General features: G+C 51.9%; 1 protein-coding gene across 1 annotated transcript in view; it reads left to right on the top strand.

Annotated features, from left to right (window-relative positions):
- MYO15A (myosin XVA) overlaps positions 1-20,403 on the top strand; it is a 64,511-nt gene extending 44,108 nt beyond the window's left edge. The window contains exons 55-64 of the mRNA XM_065532843.1: positions 418-548; positions 1,681-1,775; positions 2,333-2,410; positions 2,831-2,927; positions 6,051-6,211; positions 7,266-7,399; positions 11,902-12,035; positions 12,424-12,557; positions 14,044-14,184; positions 19,369-20,403. Coding sequence (XP_065388915.1) covers positions 418-548; positions 1,681-1,775; positions 2,333-2,410; positions 2,831-2,927; positions 6,051-6,211; positions 7,266-7,399; positions 11,902-12,035; positions 12,424-12,557; positions 14,044-14,184; positions 19,369-19,470 — 1,207 coding nt within the window. The 3' untranslated portion in view covers positions 19,471-20,403. The remainder of the gene's footprint in view (positions 1-417; positions 549-1,680; positions 1,776-2,332; positions 2,411-2,830; positions 2,928-6,050; positions 6,212-7,265; positions 7,400-11,901; positions 12,036-12,423; positions 12,558-14,043; positions 14,185-19,368) is intronic.
- The last annotated feature ends 1,131 nt before the right edge of the window (positions 20,404-21,534 follow it).

Below are 21,534 nucleotides of genomic sequence, written 5' to 3' on the forward strand. Positions count from 1 at the left end.
CTCAGCTTGTCCTCCTGCTCCTCCCAGCCCTGGGCCTTACCTGGCATGACCTCTACACAGTCTCAGCAGGTTCCCCTTTTCCCAGAAGCCTCCCTAGAGAGATCCCCTACCTGTTGTGACGCAGAAAAGAGAAGAACAGGAGAGGAAAAAGTCACAGTACTTCCCCTACCTGGGGAAGATGTCTGGGGCCCCATCCTCTTCCGTCCCTATCCCCCATCCTGACTTCTCAACAGAATATGCCTTTTGCATGGCTTTAAGGCCCACCTGCCCTGGGCCTCCTCACTGGGCAGGGAGGAGCATCTTCAGGGGACAGGAGCTGCCTGAGAGTTGGAATCTGTCTCAGTTCAATCCCAGGAGGCTCCTGGCACACTCTAATGCTGTGGCCACCTGTGATGTGGCCCCCGTGTGTCCTTGCAGGGACAGCTGCCAGCGAGGCTGGAGGCTGCTATACATCGTGACTGCCTACCACAGCTGCTCTGAGGTCCTCCACCCACACCTCACTCGCTTCCTCCACGACGTGAGCCGGACCCCGGGCCTGCCCTTTCAGGGTGAGAGGTCGATGAGTGGGGACCCAGGGCTGCATGCTTCTCGCATGGGGACTGGGTGGGCAGCTGGTGGGAGGGGAAACCCAGAGGGCCTCACTTTCACAGGTGCTGAGCGATATTTACTAATATTAATATATTCCCCAAACATTTGTGAGGGTTCCACAGGGGCTGGCGTGGTGGTTTGTCTGATCTAATGGAGGGGGTGGTCAGGGATGACTCCTTGGAGGAAGTACTGCCTTGCATAGGAGGGGTTTCCAGGTGGAGTGAGTGACAGGAGCAAAGACCGGAGTGGGAATGTGTGGCATGTGGGAGAAGAGAAGGAGGTGGGCAAGAATCCAAAATACTGGGGTGCAGCCCTGCCTCTCTGACTGTTGGGACTCAGCAAGGGTATTGAGGGATCTGGGCAGAGGTGGGCCCAAGCTGGTATCATCCCCCTTAGAATATGGAGAAAGGGGGGCCACTCTTCAGCATGGTTTCCATAGCAACCCCTGGGGCTCCCGAAGAAGGAGGCTGGGGCCGCTGTAGTCACCATGGCAGCCGTGGAGGAGATAGGAGACCTTACCCTTCCTGCCTCTGAATGCTTCTCTCTGATTCAATTAACAAACATTCAGCCCACAGATGAATAGACCCAGTTCCCCCATGGAATAGCTCCCAGATGCATAAAGGCAACAGAATGTGCCCTAGAACTCTTGACTCAGAGAAATGGAGCACTGATGCTGGGGTCTCCTGCCCTGGGAGGCCTGAGTGAGGGAGGGCGGTTGGCAGGGTATCCCAGCTGGCATGAGCAGAGCTGCATCACCCTAGCCACAGAGCCTATTGGATACAAGCTCCCCAGTCAACAGCTCAGGGTGACAGCAGTTTCCAGGATCATAGGTTGCCAAGGGGACTGTGGGCTGGAAAAAAAGGTCCTTAGACACATGGGATGTGGGTTCAAATCCAGGTCTTAACCTCTAGCTCTTGACCTTGGGCAAGTCACCGTCCCTGTCTGAACTGTTTCCTCAACTGTCAAATGGGGGAGTAAATGCCTTCCCCACAGCTTGTGGAGAGAATGCAGTGGGCTCATGGTTGGTGGCAAGAGGAGCCCCTTTCTCCCACAGTCCACCTTGAGCAAGGCCTGGACTCCCTGCTTCTGCAGGGATCGCCAAGGCCTGTGAGCAGAACCTGCAGAAAACCTTGCGCTTCGGGGGTCGTCTGGAGCTCCCCAGCAGCATAGAGCTTCGCGCCATGTTGGTAAGCATGGGGTGGGAGTGGGTTCAAAATGAATGGGAGGCTGGGCGCGGTGGCTCGTGCCTGTAATCTCAGCACTTTGTGGGGCCGAGGCGGGCAGATCACCTGAGGTTAGGTGTTCAAGACCAGCCTGGCCAACATGGTGAAACCCCATCTCTACTAAAAATACAAAAATTAGCTGGTTATGGTGGCAGGTGCCTGTAATCCCAGCTACTTGGGAGGCTAAGGCAGGAGAACTCCTTGAACCCAGGAGGCAGAGGTTGCAGTGAGCCAAGATCGCGCCACTGCATTTCAGCTTGGGTGACAGAGCGAGACTCCATGTCGAAAAACAAACACACAAAAAAATGAATGGGGAACACAAGCCCTGCCCAGAGACCTCTCTGTCAGGTGCATTGCACTCAGGGGCATGCAGACAGGCTCTGCAAAGTCCAGGTGCTCAAGTGTTCCTACATGTGCAAGCCCAGGACCTATTGGCTTGGGAACTCCCACGGCAGGAGACGAGGGCTGTCCCAGATCCCAGGACCCAACCTGTCATCCCTCTCCCACCTACTTATCCCCAGGCAGGCCGCAGTTCCAAGAGGCAACTCTTTCTTCTTCCTGGAGGCCTTGAACGCCATCTCAAAATTAAAACATGCACTGTAAGTGAAGGAATGTCTCCTGCAGCCAGGTACTGAAGGGGCAGGGGCAGGGACAGCCCAGGCTCCAGGATGGGGGAGGAGTAAGCCCCCAAGGATGTTGAGCCCTCCCAGGCTCTTCCACAGCCCCAAAAGGCAAGACTTATTTCTTAGAAGAGCAAACTGCACCTTGGAGAGGTTAAGCCTCTGGCTCAGGGTCATCCTGCAAAAACAGGACAGAAGCAGATTTTGAATCTAAGTCTCAGACCGCAAGCTGTGTTCTTTCCCTGCCTGAGGCTGATTCTCAGAGACCTCAGAGGATTGTGCGCCTTTGTGAAGAGGGCTGAGGAACTCCACACATGGCTTCCGGGGGCCTGAGTGGGGCCAGAAGGACAGAGGTCAAGCCCAACTGGCATGGCCTCATCTCTTCCGCCCCACCCCCAGGTGGCCCTGGACGTGGTGGAAGAGATCTGTGCTGAGATGGCTCTGACACGCCCTGAGGCCTTCAGTGAATATGTTATCTTCGTTGTCACCAACCGTGGTGAGTGCCAGGAAGAGTGAGCATGCTGGACCCATTCCCATCCCCGGGCCTTGAGCCATGTGGGGCCCTCCATCCAGACTTTAGGGCCCAGGTCAGGTACCACTTCCTCCAGGAAGCCCCTTGACCCCCATGCGGAAGGATCTCTGTGTGTACCGAGCACCCCCAGCCCTTTATCTGTCCCTTTCCGCTTTGCTTAGTTTGCCTCACCTTATGGTGAGGGCCCTCTCTCAGCCCTCCCTTTGCCCCTCAGGGCATGCTCAATGAGAGGACACGGGCCGTGCCCTCAAGGAGATTACATCCTGGGAAGGTGTCCATTAATAGCGCTGCACTCCTGGAACCTAAAGGTGCAAGTCTTCTTTCCTGCCTCTCATGCCTTAATAATGGCCAGAGAAGCCCCTCTCGAGGTGTCACTATCCCCTCTAGAGGGCTCCTGGGACCCTAGGTGACTGTCACGCATCCCAAAAGCCCTTCCATCTGCTGCCTGGCACTCTAGATCATGGTCTTGCCTCCTGTCACTAGCTGGTCAGCTCCAGCAACCCCCAGCCAGCTCTCCCTACCGCTGCCTCAGCCCTCAGCCGTGTGCCGTCAGCCCTGCCTGCCCAAGTCCAGTTAAGACATTAGGGGAGAATGGCAGGTAACAAAACAGTCCTAATAACTGACATTTATCAAACGGATGCTGTGCCCCAGGCACAATTCAAAGCATTTCACGCTGGGTATGGTGGCTCATGCCTGTAATTCCAGCACTTTGGGAGGCTGAGGCGGGTGGATCTCTTGAGGCCAGGAGTTCCAGAGCAGCCTGGCCAACATAGCGCAACCCCATCTCTACTAAAAATTAGCCAACCATGGTAGTGCGCACCTGTAAATTCCAGCTACTCAGGAGGCTGAGGCACGATAATCACTTGAAGCCAGGAGGTGGAGGTTGTAGTGAGCCATGATCATGCCACTGTACTCCAGCCTGGGTGATGGAGTGAGACTCTGTCTCAAAAAAAAAAAAGAATTAAAAAAAAAAAAGGCCTGGCGTGGTGGCTCACACCTTTAATCCCAGCACTTTGAGAGGCCAAGGCAGGTGGATCACCTGAGGTCGGGAGTTCGAGACCAGCCTGACCAACATGGAGAAACCCTGTCTCTACTAAAAATATACAAAATTAGCCAGGCATGGTGGCATTTGCCTGCTACTCGGGACGGTGAGGCAGGAGGTTGCGGTGAGTTGAGATCATGTCATTGCACTCCAACCTGGGCAACAAGAGCGAAACTCCATCTTAAAAAAAAAAAAAAGGCCGGGTGTGGTGGCTCAAGCCTGTAATCCCAGCACTTTGGGAGGCCGAGACGGGCAGATCACGAGGTCAGGAGATAGAGACCATCCTGGCTAACACGGTAAAACCCCGTCTCTACTAAAAAAATACAAAAAATAGCCTGGCGCCTGTAGTCCTAGCTACTTGGGAGGCTGAGTCAGGAGAATGGCGTGAGCCTGGGAGGCGGAGCTTGCAGTGAGCCGAGATGGCGCCACTGCACTCCAGCCTGGGCGACAGAGCGAGACTCCGTCTCAAAAAAAAAAAAGGCATTTCATTCTGTGAACTATTTTAATCCCCACAACAACCTTATGAAGTGGAGACTGTTAGTCTTTCCATTTACAGGTGGGGAAACTGAGGCCCAGGGAGGCTGTATTAGTTTCCTATTGTTGCTATAACAAATTATCACAAATTTATTGGCTTAAAAAAAACACAAATATATTACCTTATAATTCTGAAAGTCAGAAGTTCTAAAATGAAAATGGCATCAGGGCCAGGTTCCTTCTGGAGGCTCTAGGGAAGAATCTGTTTCCTTTCCCCTTCCAGCATCTAGAGGCTGCCTGCATTCCTTGGTCCATGACCCCTTCCTCCATCTCCAAAGCCAGCAGTGTAGAATCCTCAAATCTCTCTCCCTGCCAGCCTCTGCTTCTGGTCTCACATCTCCTCCTCTGACTCTGACCCTTCTGCTTTCCTCTTATGAGGACCCCTGTGCTGATGATGTTGGGCCTGCTTGGATAATCCAGGATCATCTCCATCTCCAGATCCTTAACTTAATCACATCTGCAGAGTGCCTTTTGCCAGGAAGGTGACATATTCATAAGTTCTAGGGATTAGGACCTGGACATCTTTGCAGGGGTCATTATTCAGCGTGCCACAGAAGTTGTGACTTATCCACAGTCACATAGTGGTAATCATGTAATCATACCAAACCCCCTCTCTTTAGTAAGATTTTACTGCTGGTGTGAGATGGGTGGCAAAAATGTCAGTGCAAGAGAGGAAAACTTGAGCCTCTCCCAGGCTCAGACCCCAATCCTGCCCACCCCCACCTATGCCAAGTGCCTGGCAAGGGGTCTCTCCTGAAGGAGGTCTGCAGAAAGCTACCCACTAGGTCTTGTAGTCTGAGGCCTCTTGTGTTTGTCCTTGTCCCCAGCCTCCTCTGGAAAGGAGCTGGGCCTTCTCTGAGCATAATGCAGGGCATTTTCCCAGATCCAGGCAGGCCACACTGGGGGCACTCTTCAGCAGCCCCTCTTTCCCCGGGAGAAATGGAGCATTACTTAAAGCTTTGCATTGGCCGGGCGCGGTGGCTCAAGCCTGTAATCCCAGCACTTTGGGAGGCCGAGACGGGCGGATCACGAGGTCAGGAGATCGAGACCATCCTGGGTGACATGGTGAAACCCCGTCTCTACTTTAAAAATAAAAAAAACTAGCCGGGCGAGGTGGCGGGCACCTATAGTCCCAGCTACTCGGGAGGCTGAGGCAGGAGAATGGCGTGAACCCGGGAGGCGGAGCTTGCAGTGAGCTGAGATCCGGCCACTGCACTCCAGCCTGGGCGGCAGAGCGAGACTCTGTCTCAACAAAACAAAACAAAAAAAAGCTTTGCATTGGAGTTATTACCATCTGTGGTCATCAACATTTCAATAAAACATAGGACACCCCATTCGACAAACACGCTCTCCTTTAATAAGGAAGCTGTGTCCCAGAACAGGCAGGTGGCTTGTCCGAGGTGATACCTCAGCTGGGTAGCAGGTTGGGGTCTGTACACATGCTCTGTACATGTACACACGTGTGTGTGCACATATGCCCCCACCCAGCCCTGTCTCCCTGCTCTCTGCAGGCCAGCATGTGTGCCCACTCAGTCGCCGTGCTTACATCCTGGATGTGGCCTCAGAGATGGAGCAGGTGGACGGCGGCTACATGCTGTGGTTCCGGCGTGTGCTCTGGGATCAGCCACTCAAGTTCGAGAATGAGCTATATGTGACCATGCACTACAACCAGGTCAGCACACGTGGGCTTCTCTGGACTCTGGGACCTTCTAGGCTCCCCTGGGCCTGTGAGTCAGACTCCACAGCTGTGGCATTTGAAGTGTTCATGATTCAGGCCCTGTGGACATCTCTAACCCTGATGCCTCTGCTCCCCTATGTGGTCTCTTTGGAGAAGTCGAAACAGCCCTCACTACCTTTGAGGGCCTTTGTGCATGCCATCCCTCCATCTGCACTTCCCAGCTTATTTAAGTCCTTCCCAGCAAGCTGTCCCCAAACAACACGTCTTCCATTAGGCCCTCTTTGCGTTCCCCTTTCCTTCAGATGTCTTCCTCCTCTGAACATGGGCCTGTCCTTTGCTCCAAGTGCTAAGCCAGGGTTTGCTAGTATTGTCACTTTTGTCTGTGTGTTATTCTGTGAGACTTGGAAGTCCTCTAAGTCAGGATCGTGGAGTTTACAAAGTCTGGGTTCTCTCCTACTGAGCCAGTATGTGTGGAAGTGCTTGAACAGAAAGTGTGTGTTTTTGTGGAACTGGTGCCAAAACTTCAGGAATTGTACACAATATGGTCACGTAGCTTTTGTGGTCACATGGTGTCACTGTTGAAGTATAGCCCTGTGCAGTCCGGCACCATGCTACTCAATGTGAGGCTTGTGGACTGGCAAATCCTCAAGTCCCACCTCAGACCTCGTGCCTCAGAGCCTCTGGAGCCCAACCTGGCCGTCTATTTTGGCAAGCCCTCCTGTGGCTCAGGCACACTCAGTTTTGAGAAACAGCAGGCCTGATAGATACATGACCACACTGCAGTGTTGATGCTCTGCTCTCACCAGCCAACCCACATCCTGGCAAGGTTGCTGTGGGGACTCCCTCATGGGCATCAAGGCCACAGCCCTCCCACATCACCCTTATGTGCTTCTGCCATCATTCCCCAAAACCCAGGAAAGTAATAGGCCATCCTACCCCAGAAGAGGATGGGGCTGCAATCATTAAACATGCACGTCCCCAGTCCCCTGCAGCCAAGTGCCCATACGTGTGCCTGCCTGGCAGCCCCTTACCCAGGTGCTCCCTGCAGGTCCTGCCTGACTATCTGAAGGGCCTCTTCAGCAGTGTGCCAGCCAGCCAGCCCAGCGAGCAGCTGCTGCAGCAGGTGTCCAAGCTGGCTTCACTGCAGCATCGCGCCAAGGACCACTTCTACCTGCCGAGCGTGTGAGCACCTGCCCTCCTGTCTCAGCTGGGGTGGACAGGCAACTCTGCCCTCTCAGCCCACCTCCACCCCACTCAGAGCTGGCTGTCCCCAGGCCCCCAGACTCCCCTCTTATACCAGTGGGGCTGTCTGGGAAGGGGCTCTCCTTGCCTGGGGGCTGAAGTTTTCCAACTAGCCATAGGAGCTGGGACCCTGCCTCTCTTTCGCAAGTTGCTTCTGGTTGATATTATTAGCTCAGAACAAAGGTAATGTTAAAAAAAGGTTTCAGGACACATGTTCCCTGTGGTCCAGGAAATACACGTGGCTATGCAGAAAGATTTAGCCACAAAAACATTCACTGCAATGCTGCTACAAGAGCAAAAGATCAGAAGTAACCTCAATATCCAGCAACAGGGAGGAGTCAAGTAAATTATGGGTGTTAGCCTTTATTTACTTATATATTTAATTAATTATTGATTTTTTCTTTATTTTTTAAAAACGATATACCACTTTTTATAGAGACAGGGTCTTGCTCTGTTGCCCAGGCTGAACTTTTTTATTTTTGTAGAAACAGCGTCTTGCTACTTTGCCCAGGCTGATCTTGAACTCCTGGGCTCAAGTAACCCTCCTGCCTCAGCCTCCCAAAGCAGTGGGATTACAGGCATGAGCCACCCTGGCTGGCCTAGACAGCCTTTAAACTGGTGTTCTCTAAGTTATAATTAATGCTCACAGTGTACATCAGTCATTCTCAAATTTTTGGTCTCAGGACCTTTTTACACTCTTGAAAAGAGCACCTCAGCCGGGCGCGGTGGCTTACACTTGTAATCCCAGTACTTTGGGAGGTCGAGATGGGCGGATCACCTGAGGTCAGGAGTTTGAGACCAGCACGGCCAACATGGTGAAACCCCCTATCTACTAAAAATACAAATTAAAAAAAAAAAATTAGCCGGGTGTAGTGGCGGGCCCCTGTAATCCCAGCTACTCAGGAGGCTGAAGCAGGAGAATCACTTGAACCCCAGAGGTGGAGGTTGCAGTGAGCCAAGATTGTGCCATTGTACTCCAGCCTGGGTGACAAGAGCGAAACTCCATCTCAAAATAATAATAATAATAATAGGCTGGGCCCTGTAGCTCACGCCTGTAATCCCAACACTTTGGGAGCTGAGGTGCATGGATCACCTGAGGTCAGGGGTTCAAAACCATACTGGCCAACATGGTGAAATCCCGTCTCTATTTTAAACACAAAATTAGCCAGGCGTGGTGGCACATGCCCATAATCCCAGCCGCTTGGGAGGGTGAGGCAGGAGAATCACTTGAAACCGGGAGGCGGAGGGAGGTTGCAGTGAACCAAAATCACGCCATTGCACTCCAGCCTGGGTAAGAAGAACAAAACTCCGTCTCAAAAAAAAAAAATTAATAATAATAATAATAACAGGACCTCGTGGCTGGGCGTGTGGTGCACGCCTGTAACCCCAGGTACTTGGGAGGCTGAGGCAGAAGAATTGCTTGAACCCAAGAGGCAGAGGTTGCAGTGAGCTGAGATTGCACCACTACACTCCAGCCTGGGCAATGGAGTAAGACTCCGTCTCAAAAAAAAAAAAAAAGGAGGACCTCAAAGAGCTTTTGTTTATGTGGGTTATATCAGTTAATATATTTACCCTGTTAAAATATTGATGTATTAATTCAGTTAAAAATAAAAATAATAAACCCACTAAATGTCAATATAAATAACTTTTTATGAAAAATGAGTATATTTTCAAAAAAAATTTAGTGATTCATGGGTGTGGTGGCACATGCCTGTAGTCCCAGTAACTCGAGAGGCTGAGGTGGGAGGAACACTTGAGCCTGGGAGTTCGAGGCTGCAGTGAACCGTGATTGCACCACTGGACTCCAGCCTGGGTAACAGAGCAAGAGCCTGTCTCAAAAGAAAAAAAAAAAAATTAGTAGGAATTTTACATTTTCAAAGCTCTGTACTTTTACATTTTCAAAGCTCTGTACTGTCTGACTTAAGGCAGCTGGGTTCCCAGATCTGCTTCTGCAGTCAGCCTGTTGCCATCTCATGTTATGTAGCCTCTGGAAAACTCCACTGTACACTTGTGAGAGAACAAGAGAGAAAACGACAAGTTCCTAGTGTTGTGATGAAAATGGTTTTCAACCCCCTCGGCCACACGTTGAGAATCCCTGGAAAAAAGAATAGTAAGATGATGTCCATACCATGTATATTCCAGCACCTGTAACACAGTAAGGGCTCAATATGTAAAACTCCTTATTTTTATTTTTATTTTATTTTTGAGACAGAGTCTCTTTCTGTCACCCAGGCTGGAGTGCAGTGGCCCTATCACGGCTCACTGCAGCCTTGACCTCTTGGACTCAAGTGATCCTCCCACTTCAGCCTCCCAGGTAGCTAGAATCACAAGTGCATGCCACAACGCCCAGCTAATTTTTTTTTTTTTTTTTTTTTTTTTTTTTTTTTTTGAGACGAAGTCTCGCTCTGTCACCCAGGCTGGAGTGCAGTGGTGCGATCTTGGCTCACTACAAGCTCCGTCACCCGGGTTCACGCCATTCTCCTGCCTCAGCCTCCCGAGTAACTGGGACTACAGGCACCCACCACCATGCCTGGCTAATTTTTTGTGTATTTTTTCGTAGAGACAGGGTTTCACCATGTTAGCCAGGATGGTCTCGATCTCCTGACCTCGTGATCCGCCTGCCTCGGCCTCCCAAAGTGCTGGGATTATAGGCTTGAGCCACCGTGCCCGGCCACACCCAGCTAATTTTTAAATTTTTTGTAGAGACGGGGGTCTTACCATGTTGGCCAGACTGGTCTCGAACTCTTGGGCTCAAGTTATCCTCCCTCCTTAGCCTCCCAAAGTGTTGAGATTACAGGTGTAATCTCAACGTGCCACTGCGCCTAGCCTAAAGCTCTTTTTTTTTAAGTATGATTTTAAGTGAAAAGAGCAGGAAGCGGCCGGGCCCCAGTGGCTCACGCCTGTAATCCCAGCACTTTGGGAGGCTGAGGCAGGCGGATCACGAGATCAGGAGATCGAGACCATCCTGGCTAACATGGTGAAACCCCGTCTCTACTAAAAATACAAAAAATTAGCCGGGCGTGGTGCGGGCGCCTGTAGTCCCAGTAGTCCCAGCTACTCGGGAGGCTGAGGTAGGAGAATGGCATGAACCTGGGAGGCGGAGCTTGCAGTGAGCCAAGATCGTGCCACTGCACTCCAGCCTGGGCGACAGAGTGAGACTCTGTCTCAAAAAAGAAAAAAAAGGAAAGAAAAAAAAAAAAAAGAGCAAGAAGCACATAAAGATCTATTCCCAATCCCGGATGAAAATAATCGAAGGCCGGGCGCGGTGGCTCAAGCCTGTAATCCCAGCACTTTGGGAGGCCGAGACGGGCGGATCACGAGGTCAGGAGATCGAGACCATCCTGGCTAACACGGTGAAACCCCGTCTCTACTAAAAAATACAAAAAACTAGCCGGGCGCGGTGGCGGGCGCCTGTAGTCCCAACTACTCGGGAGGCTGAGGCAGGAGAATGGCGTGAACCCGGGAGGCGGAGCTTGCAGTGAGCTGAGATCTGGCCACTGCACTCCAGCCTGGGCGGCAGAGCGAGACTCCGTCTCAAAAAAAATAATAATAATAATAATCGAGTTCTTACTTTTTGCAAGGGACCCTGCATCTGCATTATCTCAGCTATTCTTCCCAACTTCATTTTATTTTCCCTATTTACAGATAAGGCCCAGCAAGGTTATATGGCTTACTGAAGTCTAGCCAGCTAACAATGGGGGAACCAGGATCCAAAACTGGGGAGACTGGGTTCAGATGCCAGGCCCTTACCCCAGCAGTGGAAAGAAGGACAGATGTTACCCAGGGGATCTCTGGGGAGCAGGGGGTCTCTCTCCTGGCTTTCTCCCAACCCTTCCTTCACCTGCAGCTCCAGCTGGTCAGGATGGGCTGGGACTGCTATTGATATTTTCCAGATGTCCAAAGAGGTAAAGGGTCTGCCTCAGGTAGCAGCCAGCATGTGTCAGAGGAAAGAGGGCTGGGACAAGCTGATGCCCAGGGGCCTCAGCCTGGAGGCCCAGCACTCCTCTGCTCAAGGCTCTGCCCAGCCCTGTGGCTGCATTGCCCACCCTGATGTTTCCTCTCACCCCTCTGGCTTTTACTTCTCCTTGGGGGCAGAAAGTATAAAGGATGAAACTGCCTTGGGTTCAAGTCTTGCCCCCACCAACCCATGCTGCTAACTCACTCAGTCACTGTGTAACCTTGAACTAGTCGGTGAACTTCTGAGAGCCTCAGTTCCCTTAACTGCAAACAGGGATCCTAGTGGTACTGGCCCTGGCCATGATTAAGCAGTACCAAGGCACTGTGGGCGCCTCTACCCTACCTTCAGCCCATTTACACTCCCTAGCATTTAGTCTTCCAGGGAGGTGCATAGATCAGGTCTGCTCTGCATGCCTGCGGCACGGTGAGGATTGCCTGAGCCTGGGAGCTCACTCGGGACCTTTTTCCCCTCCCTCCGTACACAGGCGGGAAGTCCAGGAGTACATCCCAGCCCAGCTCTACCGTACAACAGTAGGCTCGACCTGGCTCAACCTGGTCAGCCAGCACCGGCAGCAGACACAGGCGCTCAGCCCCCACCAGGCCCGTGCCCAGTTTCTGGGTAAGAGCTGCAGGGGAGGGGAGGTGATCATAGGGGGCTTTGCTGAGGAGGGTGGTCATGGAGCATGGATATGGAGGCACCTCTTTCTTTGCACAAAGGCATTTTTCAGTGCCGGTCAAGCTGAGCACCTACCTGGAGAAAACATGTCTTTACAATGTTTATGGAGATGTCACCTAGGCTCAAAGTGGCCCTGGCAGAGGAAGAAGAGCTACAAGCAGGGATAGAGGAAGAGGCCGTGAGAAGGGAGGCCAGATAGATGGGAGGAGACCCAGACTGAGGGCTCCTGCATTGGCTGGATACAGCCCAGAGAAGCTGTGCAGTTCAGGGCCATGGCTGTTGTCAGTGAACCCTGCCCAGCACGTAACTGCCACCCCCTCTCCCTGCCCAGGCCTCCTCAGCGCCTTACCTATGTTCGGCTCCTCCTTCTTCTTCATCCAGAGCTGCAGCAACATTGCTGTGCCAGCCCCTTGCATCCTTGCTGTCAACCACAATGGCCTCAACTTTCTCAGCACAGAGACTCATGTGAGTGGCCTCAGCCTGGCACTGCCATCACCACCCTCTGTTCCCTGGTCCCCTACCCCCTCCAAGGGGCCAAGACCTCCAGCCACCGAAGCCCAGTTCCACTGGTTACCACCTTTATGATCTCAGGCAAGTCTCTTGCCCTCTCTGAGCCTTGCTTTCCTCATCTGGAAAATGAGGATAAGAGTTGAGCCCACCCATAGGGCTGTTGTGAAGGTGAGATGAGGTAAAACATACCCTATGCACTCAAATAGTACATCTGTGTGCTTGGGCTGCCGTAACAAAAGACCACAGACTGAGTAACTTAAACAACAGAAGTTGATTTCTCACAATTCTGGAGGCTGGCGGTCCAAGGTCAAGGTGTCAGCAGGTCTGGTTTCTTTGGTGGTTTGCAGACAGCTGTCTTCTTGCCGCGTCCTCACATGGCCTTTCCTCTGTGTGCGCACAGCCCTGGTATCTCTTTTTGTATCCTAATTTCCTCTTATAAGGACACCTGTCATATTGGAGGAGGGCCCATCCTAACAGCTTCATTTTAACTTAGTCACCTCTTTAAAGCCCTTATTTCTAAATACATTCTGAGGCACTGGGAGTTAGGGTTTCAACATGGGAATTTGGTGGGGGACATGATTCAGCCCATATTATGTAGGACCTGTTACCCCCTTAGTTTTTGCTCCCAGAACTAGACCCTGAGACAGGGATTCCAGGGCAAGTGGTTGATTTAGAGTTGATTCCAGGAAACACTGGAGTGAGGAAGTGAGACAGGGAAGGGATGGAGCCAGTAGAGGGGGTGTTAGCAAGCAAGTTGCTGATGTGGGCACCTGGAGGTCAGTCCAGCTGGGGAGCCCTGAGAGATAGCCTAGGGCTTTGCTTCTGTCCTGGGAACAAGGGAGCTGGGGTGTCTATTCAACACTTCCCATCTGTCATTAGCAAGGGCTTCTTTCTGAGGCATTAACTCTCTATCACTCTGACTTTCCCTGTATGTGGTCTAAGTTTGCTTCCTGGGCCAGAAGAAAAGCCCCTAGACAGGCTAGGTACTTGACTCACATCTGTAACCCTAGCACTTAGGGAATCAGAGGCAGGAGGATTCCTTGAGCCCAGGAGTTTGAGACTGGCCTGGGCAACACAGGAGGCCCCGTTTTCCACAAAAAGGAAATTTTAAAAAGAGGTGCCGGTGTTCACAAGAAGCAACTTTGATGTGAAGTTCAGGGCACCAATACCTCTGTATCCCAAGCACTTAGAACACTTAGAGCAGTCCCTGGCACATGGTAGATGCATCATCAGTATTTGTTGAATCAATTTCACAGGTGAGGAAACTGAGGTCCAGAGAGGTAAAGTGATTTGCTCAAGGTCACACAAGTCACTGGGGAACTGGTACTTGAACTGGAGTGAGTCTCGTGCCTCCTATAGATCTGATTTGCAGGGGAGGGGTAAGAGTGGTTGAGACTGTCCTCACCCACAGGCCTGTCTGGCCCCTCTCCCCTACTCCCAGGAATTGATGGTGAAGTTCCCCCTGAAGGAGATCCAGTCGACGCGGACCCAGCGGCCCACGGCCAACTCCAGCTACCCCTACGTGGAGATTGCGCTAGGGGACGTGGCGGCCCAGCACACCTTGCAGCTGCAGCTGGAGCAGGTGGGCCCAGCCCTCAGCCCAACATTACCTTCACTGAGCCCTTCTCTGGGCCTGGCTCCAAGATATGTCAGGTCCCTGCCATGTCCCAGGGAGTATCCAGGCCAGTGCATGGGACAGAACCAACCACAGCGCAGCACAGAACTGCAGATCATTATGGTGGTCATCCAGGGAAGCAACTTGGCAGTGGGAACATGGCAAAGGGCAGTATGGAGCCATAGAAGATTGGTGACAGGGCAAGGACACTAGAGGTTTGAGAAAGTTCACCTGGGCTGAGATGTGGAGGCTGGATTGTAGGCCCCAGGACTGAGGGTGGAGAAACTGGGCTTCCTGTGTGACAGATGGTAAAACTGAGACCCACCTGTCCTGGGCCTTCCTATGTTTGCAGCAATTGTGGCTGTTACTTAAAAGGCAGGGGTGAGACAGGCACTGTGGCTCATGCCTGTAATCCCAGCACTTTGGGAGGCTGAGGCAAGGCAAGAGGATTACTTGAACCCAGGAGTTTGAGACCAGGCAACATAGTGAGACCTAGACTCTGCAAAAATTAAAAAAAAAAAAAAAGTGCCTATAGTCCTAGCTATTCAGGAGGCTGAGGCGGAAGGACTTCTTGAGCCCAGGAGTTGGAGTTCGAGGCTGCAGTGAGCTGTGATGGTGCCACTGCACTCCAGCCTGGGTGGCAAAGTGAGACCCTATCTCTAAAATAAAATGTAAAAAAGCATGGATTGGCCGGGCGCGGTGGCTCAAGCCTGTAATCCCAGCACTTTGGGAGGCCGAGACGGGCGGATCATGAGGTCAGGAGATCGAAACCATCCTGGCTAACACGGTGAAACCCCGTCTCTACTAAAAATACAAGAAAATTAGCCGGGCGAGGTGGCGGGTGCCTGTAGTCCCAGCTACTCGGGAGGCTGAGGCAGGAGAATGGCATGAACCCGGGGGAGCGGAGCTTGCAGTGAGCCAAGATCGCGCCACTGCACTCCAGCCTGGGGCACAGAGCAAGACTTCGTGTCAAAAAAAAAAAAGCATGGATGACCTCTAGGCTCCTGTCCAAGTCTCACAGCCTCCTGGGGTCAGGGCAGGACTAGCGTTTTCACTCCACTGAAGAGATAGGATTCAGGCCCAGAGAAGGGGCAGAATTGAGGTTGACACCCACACGTCTGCCCTGTCCAGCCTGTGACATCCCCCCTCCAGGTCTGGGCCCAGCACCACTCCCATGACAGGGCCTGTCTTGGAGCGGGGGATTTCCCAGGGCAAGGGGAAAGACTTCCACTGCCCTAGCCCTGCTTCTGAGGGACAGGACCAAAGTCTCCTTGGCCCCCTGTGCCTCTTGGAGAGCCTGTTACTTGGGTCTAGGGTCCTAATGCACTCCCCACCACACCCCAATCTGCTCCTGCCTGGGGTCACATAGATCCTTGCCTTACTCACTGGTAGCCTTGGGCCCCAGGCCTGCCGCCTCCTTCCCAGAGGCCACCTCCCTGAGCCCGTACAATGGCTCTGTGGTGTTCTCCTACCTCCTTTTTTTTTTTTTTTTTTTTCCAGTAGAGACAGGGTCTTGGTATGTTGCCCAGACTAGTTTTAAATTCCTGGCCTCAAATGATCCTCCCACCTCAGTTTCCCAAAGTACTGGGATTATAAGTGTGAGCCACCGCACCCAGCCTTCTCCAACCTTCTTGTATGAACCTGGTCATTTCTTCTTTGGTTCTTTTCTGGTCCTTCCTCCCCTAGACAATTTTTTTTTTTTTTTTTTTTTTTTGAGACAGAGTCTTGCTCTGTTGCCCAGGCTGGAGTGCACTGGTATGATCTCAGCTCACTGCAACGTCCACCTCCTGGGTTCAAGCGATAATCCCACCCCAGCCTCCTGAGTAGCTGGGACTGCAGGTGTGTGCCACAATGCCTGGCTAATTTTTGTATTTTTAGTAGAGATGGGGTTTCACCATTTTGGCCAGGTTGGTCTCGAACTCCTGACCTCAAGTGATCCATCCACCTTAGCTTCCCAAAGTGTAGGGAGGGGCATACAGGCGTAAGCCACCACTCCTGGCCCCCTAGACAATCTCTAAACGTTGCTGAGTCTGGGCCTTTCCCCAGGGCGCCCTATCTGATACTGAGGCTTTCAAAACCATGTCTACCATCACAGCATCCATATTTCTACCTCCTGCCCAGACTACTTGAGCTCCAGGCTCCCTCAGCATCCCCCTTGGAGACCAACAGTCCTCTACAGCTTTCCTCCCAATCCTTCCAGGCACTCAGGCCCCAAATCTGGGAGTCCTTCCCATCCCTGTCCCTTCCTCTCATGACCTCTGTGGCCTCCTCTGCCACCTCCCTCCCCTCTGCTCATTCCTCCAGCCACCCTGGCTCCCTTGTGCTGAGTTTGTTCTCCCTGCCCTGGGTCCTCTGCCCTCACTGTCCTCTCCACTTGGAACGCTCTTCCCTGATTCAGCACAGGGCCCATTGTCTCCCTTTATTTGGGTTTCAACACAAATATCACCTTTTTCTAGAAGCCTTCCCTAACCCTCGTCCCTAAGAACTCATGATCCATGCCTCCATAGCCCTTATTATGCCTTGGAAATCATTTAGTTATTTGTTTATGTATTATCTCCTTATATTCGTCCGTTTTATGTTGCTATAAAGGAATACCTGAGGCTGCATAATTTACAAAGAAAAGAGGTTCATCTGGCTCACGGTTCTGCAGGCTGTGCAAGAAGCATGGTGCCAGCATCTGCTTGGCTTCTGTGGAGGCCTCAGGAAGCTTTTACTCAAGGCAGGAGGCAAAGGGGAAGCAGGCACATCGCATGGCAAGAGAGGGAATGAGAGAGAGAGGGTCCAACCAACCAGCTCTTGTGTGAACTATTAGAGTGAGGACTCATGAATTACCTCCGGTAACCAAGCCATTCATGAGGGATTTGCCTCCAAGACCCAACACCTCCCACCAGGCCCTGTCTCCAACATTGGGGATCACATTTCTTTTTTTTTTTTTTTTTTTTTGAGACAGTATCTTGCTCTGTCACCTACGCTGGAGTAATCTCGGCTCACTACAACCTCTGCCTCCCCAGTTCAAGTGATTCTCCTGCCTCAGCCTGCCAAATACCGGGATTACAGGCACGCGCCACCACACCTGGCTATTTTTTTGTATTTGAGTAGAGACAAATTTTGCCCTGTTGGCCAGGCCAGTCTCGAACTCCTGGCCTCAAGTGATCCGCCCACCTTGGCCTCCCAAAGTGCTGGAATTACAGGCATGAGCCACCATGCCTGGCCGGGGATCACATTTCAACATGAGATTTGGGAGGGACAAATATCCAAACTGTATCATTCCCCCATCAGAATGTCAGCTCCAAGAGAGCAGGACTGTGTCCATCTTGTTCGTGCTGTGTCCATAACTCAGTGCCTGGAACATAGTAGATGCTCAATACATATTTGTTGGTTGCATGGGTGGGTGGGTGGATGGATGGATGGATGGATGAAGGCCTCTTTGGTTTTCGTACTTCCTTGCAGCACCACGTGACCTCCTTATGCTGCCATCTCTGCCTCTGGCCTGTATGTGTCAGGGGCTACATTCATTCACTCATTCAGCATAGGTCCATTGAGCATCTCTGTGTAGCAAAGATACTGAGGTGACTGAGAGTCCCTCAACCCTGGCCCTCACAGAGCCTCAAGTCTCAGATATAAAATATACCTTGATCAGTGCTGGCAGGGTGTACAGGGGACCTGAGCTATCTGGGAGGTAATCAGGGAGAGCTTCCAGGAGGAGGTGATGTCTGAGTGCAGCAGTGTTGCACCAACAGACCTGGGTCCCCATCCTGCCCACCTCTGACAGGCTGTGTGAGGGGATCTTGAGGCATCCCTGCTTCTCACTGAGCCTCAGGTTCCACACTGTCAAATGCAGCAACAATCCCAGAAAGGCCTAGAACATGGCAGCCTGTGGGTAGGTAAAGGATTGGCTGGAGGAGAAGACTCCATTTGCACATGCTGATTTAATTAGCCGAGGTGGCCCCCAAGGCAGGGCCAGCATAGCTAACCTCAGCAGAGAGCACTTCAGAGTGTGATCCTCAGGTCTCTTACCATCCAGGTTCAAATCCCACCACCTACCAGTTGTGCAGTCTGGAGCTTCAAGGCTCTGTGCCTCAGTTTCCCCACCTGTGGAATGGGATATAATAGCTCCTGTCTCTTAGAGACACTGGGGGGATTAAAACAGGTAGGACACATCAGGCCTTTAGGACAAGGCCTGGCACACAGTTACCACTCAGAGTGCTGCTAACATGATTTTCCTTTCTCAGAGCAGCTTCCCTGGGGGGATTCCAACAATGGCTTCCATCTGAGAACCACATTCAGAGATTGATTTCCGCAATTCCCTGATGCCTTCCCCTACTCCGCTCCAACTGGGAGCACTGAGCCTGGGTCACTGCCCATTGTGCACTGTGGGAGCCAGGCGGTAACCATGGCAACAGACAGTTAGAAACTGTTACCATTTATTGATTGGATTCATACTTTTTAAATCTAAAGCATTTACATGTGGCCGGGCATGGTGGCTCACGCCTGTAATCCCAGCCCTTTGGGAGGCCGAGGCGAGCAGATCATGAGGTCAAGAGATGGAGACCATCCTAGCCAACATGGTGAAACCCCATCTCTACTAAAAATGCAAAAATCAGCTGGGCATAGTGGTGCGTGCTTGTAGTCCCAGCTACTCGGGAGGCTGAGGCAGGAGAATGGCTTAAACCTGGGAGGCGGAGGTTGCCGTGAGTCGAGATCGCACCATTGCACTCCAGCCTGGTGACAGAGCGAAACTCTGTCTCAAAAAAAAAAAAAAAAAAGAATTTACATGCAGTAAAGCCTCACTGAATCCTCACCACAGCCCTGTCTGTGAGGCAGTCCCCTGGTCAATTGTGACTTTACAGATGAGGCCACTGAAGCTCAGAAAGGTGAAGCGATAGACCCTAGGTCACACGGCTCACACGGAGCAAAGCCAGCAGAGGCACTTAGTCTCCTGCTTGCTTACCCCTTGCATCCCACACCCCACCATTTGGCCTTCCAGTTCTTCATGCTCCTCTCAGGCCCTGGGGGAGGTGGGGACAAGGGTTCCTGCATGAATGGTGGTCTCCACCTATCTCCCAACCACCTCTCCATTCTGTACATCCCACCCCAAGGTAAGAGCTGGGCAAGTGTTGGGTGGGCATGGACTGTCACTGTCACCTGCAGGGACTGGAACTGTGTCGTGTGGTGGCTGTGCACGTGGAGAACCTGCTCAGTGCCCGTGAGAAGCGGCTCACATTGCCCCCCAGCGAGATCACCCTGCTGTGACCCGGCTCCCAGCCCTCCAGTACCTTCTCCAGAAGACTCACTGTGTGGCCTCAGAGAAATCACTAGACCTCTCAGGATCAATGACCCCTGTAAGGGGCCAGAGCCTTGGAGGACACTAAGAGGAGGCAGGAGGAGCAACTAAAATCCCCAAGAACCCAAGAAAACCCATCCTGAATTGGGATGGAATGGCAGCATGCAGACTTGGGTCAGACAGCAGGAGGAACTTTCAAAAGTCTGGCCCATGGTGCAGTGGAGCAGAAGGCAGGACCATGAGGCCTTCTGCCACGTACACATTGCAGACCCTGCCCCTAACTCCTGCCTATGGCACAGAAGCCCCACACCAGTTGCCTAGACGAACTAGACTCTGCCTTTGGTTTACTCAGGGTCTGATGTTGGAATCTGTTCCAACTCCACATCCTAGCACCTACATGTCCTTCTAAGGGGCCCCTCCCTGTGCTGCCAGTCAGCCTGGATTTCTGGTCTTTGGTTATTTCTGTGCAAACAAAAGGTGTGCCTGGCAGCCATTTCTCCATGGAGTTGCTAAGTGGCTGGAAAACAAGCCTGAGGGAGGAGGCAGGAGTTGGAGTTACCTTAGGCCCCTGACTCATTGCCTACGAACAGACCATCCCCCACTCCTTGGGTATCCCCAACCCCAAGCCCCCATCACTTGATGGGCCACACAAGTTTGAGTGGTATAAGGGAGAAATCTGGGAAAAGGCTTCTTGGAAAATGGGACATTAGCATTGAGTTTTGAAAGATAAGTAGGAGTTTGCTAAGAATAGATGGAAGAGAGCGGGATAAACATTCCAAAGAAAATCATGTTTGTTCCCTGCTGTATCTTCCATAACCTAGGAGGATGCCTAACAGAGAGTAAGCACTTAAAAAATATTTGTCATATGAATGAAAAAATAAACGAATGAATGTTGACAGAAAGTGCTGGTGCTTTGGGGAGCTTGTGCTGGGCAGGGAACACTTGGGAATGGGAGATTAGATAGGTAGATGGGGGCATAGTTGCAAGATCCATGGCAGCAGCAATACCTACTGTGAACGAGGCGAATACCAGGCGCTGGCAGTTAATCACAGTCAAATCACCGCAAACTAGGATAAGACCTGTGAGTGGGAGTTAGCTAGGGAATGAGGAGAGAGAACAACATATGCAGGGGCCCTGAGGTGCGCATTACTTCTAGCAGGATCTGAGACTGAAGAGGCGGGCCAAGACAGTTTGGATAGGGCTTCTGGGATACATTAAGAATTTAGGATTTCTGGGCTGTGTGCAGTGGCTCACGTCTGTAATCCTGGCACTTTGGGAGACTGAGGCAGGCGGATTTCCTGAGCTCAGGAGTTCGAGACCGGCCTGGGCAATATGGTGAAACCCCGTTTCTACTGCAATATGAATAATATATAGGGCAGTGTGCCCCTGTAATCCCAGCTACTCAGGAAGCTTAGGCAGGTGAATTGCTTGAACCCAGGAGGCAGAGGTTGCAGTGAGCCAAGATCATGCCACTGCACTCCAGCCTGGGTGACAGAGTGAGACTCCATCTCCGGAAAAAAAAAAAAAAAAAAAAGAATTTAGGATTTCTGGGCCAGGCATGGTGACTAACACTTGTAATCCCAGCACTTTGGGAGGCTGAGGCCCGTGGGTCACTTGAGCTTAGGAGTTTGAGACCAGTCTGGCCAACATGGTGAAACCCTGCCTCTACTAAAAATACAAAAATTAGCCAGGCATGGTGGCATGTGCCTGTAATCCCAGCTACTCAGGAGGCTGAGACACAAGAGTCACTTGCACCCAGGAGGTGGCAGTTGCAGTGAGCCGAGATCATGCCACTGTACTTCAGCCTGGGCGACAGAGCGAGACTCGGTCTCAAAAAAAAAAAAAAAAAAAAAAAAAAAAATTTTTAGGATTTCATTCCAACAGCCATGAGGAGCCTTCAAAGGTTTTCCAGAGAGGGAAGGGGAGGTGCAACCTGCACAGATTGTACTTTGTAAAAGCCATTCTGACCACTGAACAAAGAGTGAATGTAGGAGTTGGCCGCTGCAGTGTTAGCTGGAAAACTTGTCATGGAT

Source organism: Macaca fascicularis, chromosome 16 (assembly GCF_037993035.2).
Source record: "Macaca fascicularis isolate 582-1 chromosome 16, T2T-MFA8v1.1".
Lineage (NCBI taxonomy): Eukaryota > Metazoa > Chordata > Mammalia > Primates > Cercopithecidae > Macaca > Macaca fascicularis.